Source organism: Oncorhynchus clarkii, chromosome 7, assembly GCF_045791955.1.
Source record: "Oncorhynchus clarkii lewisi isolate Uvic-CL-2024 chromosome 7, UVic_Ocla_1.0, whole genome shotgun sequence".
Taxonomy (NCBI): Eukaryota; Metazoa; Chordata; class Actinopteri; order Salmoniformes; family Salmonidae; genus Oncorhynchus; species Oncorhynchus clarkii.
The window spans coordinates 12,049,134-12,052,321 of record NC_092153.1 but is presented as its reverse complement, the minus strand read 5'-3'; the positions used below and the strand labels follow the sequence as shown (position 1 = coordinate 12,052,321).

Genomic DNA, 3,188 nt, shown 5'->3' with positions numbered 1-3,188 from the left:
GGCGGTTTCAAGGCTTCCCATTCCTTTTAAAGTGGCACACAAATGTATGATTGTGCACTGAGAGTGGCAGTCCACTTTTGCAAGAATACTCGACAGACTACGACGGTCCCTTGAACCATAAATTATAGGCCTATTGTATTTCTGCGTTCATAACATCTTGTAATTTCGTAAATATCAGGATATGACTGGGAAAAATCTAATTGAACGCACCTCCCACTGGTATTACTAGTGGGAAACTCGTCTATCGTCCCTATGCTCCGAGTTTCCCACTGACCTAGTTTGTCAACAAAAAAAGACAGCAAGCATGGCGGCATCTTCAGTAATTGTTATTTTTGGTAAGAACAAAAAACAAATTGTTAATACAAAATGTATTATGTTTATCTATTATAGTATAAAAAGTGAATGCAGCTCTGGCATACTTTTATGCCATACAAGTATTTACGACTTCGCAACTGGTAATTACCACCTTCCCACTTGCATATGAACGCATCATAAGTAACAAGGAAACAAAGATACATTTTCAAAATGGAACTTGAAAGATTTTAACGACAGAGAAGAAGCTGTCCACAAGCTGTTAACAGGTTTAAAGCACTACGTCGCATTCTACTTCTACCTCGACAACAATCCTCTTCGCAGACTTGGGGACTTTTATTTTCGTCATAGCCTTCACTTTTAATTACCTTTGTAGCTTGATTGACAGAAAGTATTTAATATTTCATGCAAATAAATGTCATATTATATTCTCCTCTCTCGATCACTTGAAATTATATTCGCCCTGCGAATGTTTACAATTTACAGTAGTAGAGTACATCAGTTGCTTTGCGTAGCCTACTGTATGTACTCTGTAGAACTTTTTATATTCTCAAAGGAACGCCCAGTTAGGGAACCCTTGAAACTGACTGACGAGGGGAAAAGGATAGGTAGGGAGTGTCGTTCAAGTGCAAGCACTGTCGGAACAACCGCTTTAGTTCAGTAGGAGTCCAGTTTAAAGGGAAGAATAATGAGAATACGTGTTTTGCAATTGTATCAATAGTTTATTACAGACTACTTCATAAAAACATTTTAAACCATTTCCACATTATAAACACTGCAAATTAAAACATTTACAAATATTCAACCATCCAAATTCATACAAAAAGAAATACTGTATGTATGATGAAAAGTAATACATAAGAGTCTCACCAAAAAGGACTTTCTGTATATTTTTTCTTCATGGCACCTATGTCCATTTTGTACAGTAGGCCTAATGGTTGACAAAAGTGCCCCATAATTGTATGATATGAATAGTTCAATAAATTAACAGAACACATATTGCGCGTCGTCTGTAAGTAAGCCATTAACATGGACAACACATTTACATGATAAAGTTTGTAAATTTACCCATTTTAGGCAAAATTTACTCACTAACTGACTGCTGGTCAGGCTAAGAGCAACCTGTCCAATCAACAGAACATACTGTAGAATGCTAGTCCAGCCATTGGCGCAGTGATGACCTTGATGAGGTGTGACAAATCCAATAGAAGACTATAGAATCTACATAATCAAAGTCTGACCATTTTCATCAATGAAGTTGCACTATTGTTCAACTTGAGCATCAACCACATGACATCTGGTTGCTCCACTGACTACTAAGATACTCTACTATATTCACAGGTTTATTATCTGTGTCTATGAACAGTATAATCACAATGGTGAGCAATATTTTTGCACTGTTTTCATTGTATTTAGAAAATCACCCAAAAGAAGAAAAAAAAGCACACATGCAAATAAATTAACATGAAAAAGGTAAACAGGTCACATACAATTTCATGAACAAAACGTTTTTATTTTTGGTTTTGCGTTTTTGAAATGTGTAAATAAATGCAACATAAATTAGCAGCATAAATGATGGTACATTCACATAATCACCACCAAATATCAGGATGCAGAAATAAGGCTGTGCTCTAAAATCAAACTGACAAATATGTGCGTTCCAGGTTAATTGTATTGAATTCATTTTCCAAACCAAATGTCCTGTTTTATATATTTAAAAGTTCTACACACATTGCGATAGCAAGCTCGGAGTAGTACTAGCAGACAGTAGACCTGAAACAGAAACAAATCGTGCCAGGTCCAAAAACAAACGATAACTCAATATTTTGAAACCCTGGTATCCAACAATCCAACAACTGGATTCAAATCTCAGTTAATGAACTGTCCAAGATTCATTCTGTTAGGTCTCAGTAGAATGAGACTCCATGCAGTCTGTGGGCTGGTGCAATGCTCATGGCTCTAATCTCCACTGCCATAACTTACTCCGGCACGGTCTCACTCTGTGGAGGATGAGGACTCAGCGTCCTCCCTCTATCATGGAGCCCACTGTTGTGCATACCTCCACCCTCTGGTGGCTAGTTAACACTGACATAAGTCATATGCCTTCACTTAGGTAGGTTTGGTGCGGTCGATGTGGTTGAAGAAGCTGAGCTGGAGTAGGAGCGTAGGAGGACCCTGTGTTTGGTGGCGACCTCGGTGCGACGTCGATGGTGCTCCCCCAGGAACTCCTTCAGCTTGGTAGTGGTGAAGGTGAGCGTCTGTCTCCTCAGCTTCATCAGGTACGAGTCCTGCAGCCATGCGTGGGTGAAACAGTCCTTGGTGCTCGGACGGGCCCTGCGTTGCAATAAAACACATTGTCCAATCAGGGATCAGAACACAGGAGTCCTGTACTGATCTAGGATCATGACCCCACTTTTTTTGTACTTCTTTTTTTTGCACCCCTCTTTCGTGGTTTCCAATTGGTAGTTAGTCTTGTCTCATCGCTGCAACTCCCGTACGGACTCGGGAGAGGCAAAGGTCGAGAACCATGTGTCCTCTGAAACACAACCCAGCCAAGCTGTACGGCTTCTTGACACAATGCCCGCTTAATCGGGAAGCCAGCCGCACCAATGTGTCGGAGGAAACACCGTACACCTGGCAACCGCGTCAGCATGCATTGCGCCCGCCCCGCCACAGGAGTCACTAGAGCGTGATGGGACAAAAACATCCCTACCGGCCAAACCCTCCCCTAACCCAGACGACACTGGGCGAATTGTACGCCACCCCATGGATCTCCGGGTTGCGGCCGGCTGCAACAGATCCTGGACTCGAACCAGGATATCTACTGGCAGTGGCCTTAGACCACTGCGCCACTCAGGAGGCTATGACCCCACTTT

At 41.6% G+C, this 3,188-nt stretch overlaps 1 protein-coding gene across 4 annotated transcripts in view; it reads right to left on the bottom strand.

Annotated features, from left to right (window-relative positions):
• Positions 1-1,013: 1,013 nt before the first annotated feature.
• Positions 1,014-3,188, bottom strand: part of LOC139412876 (striated muscle preferentially expressed protein kinase-like) — a 58,451-nt gene continuing 56,276 nt past the window's right edge. For all 4 annotated transcript variants that reach the window (XM_071159672.1, XM_071159670.1, XM_071159671.1 and 1 more), the window contains one exon: positions 1,014-2,646. In XM_071159672.1, coding sequence (XP_071015773.1) covers positions 2,418-2,646 — 229 coding nt within the window. In that variant the 3' untranslated portion in view covers positions 1,014-2,417. The remainder of the gene's footprint in view (positions 2,647-3,188) is intronic.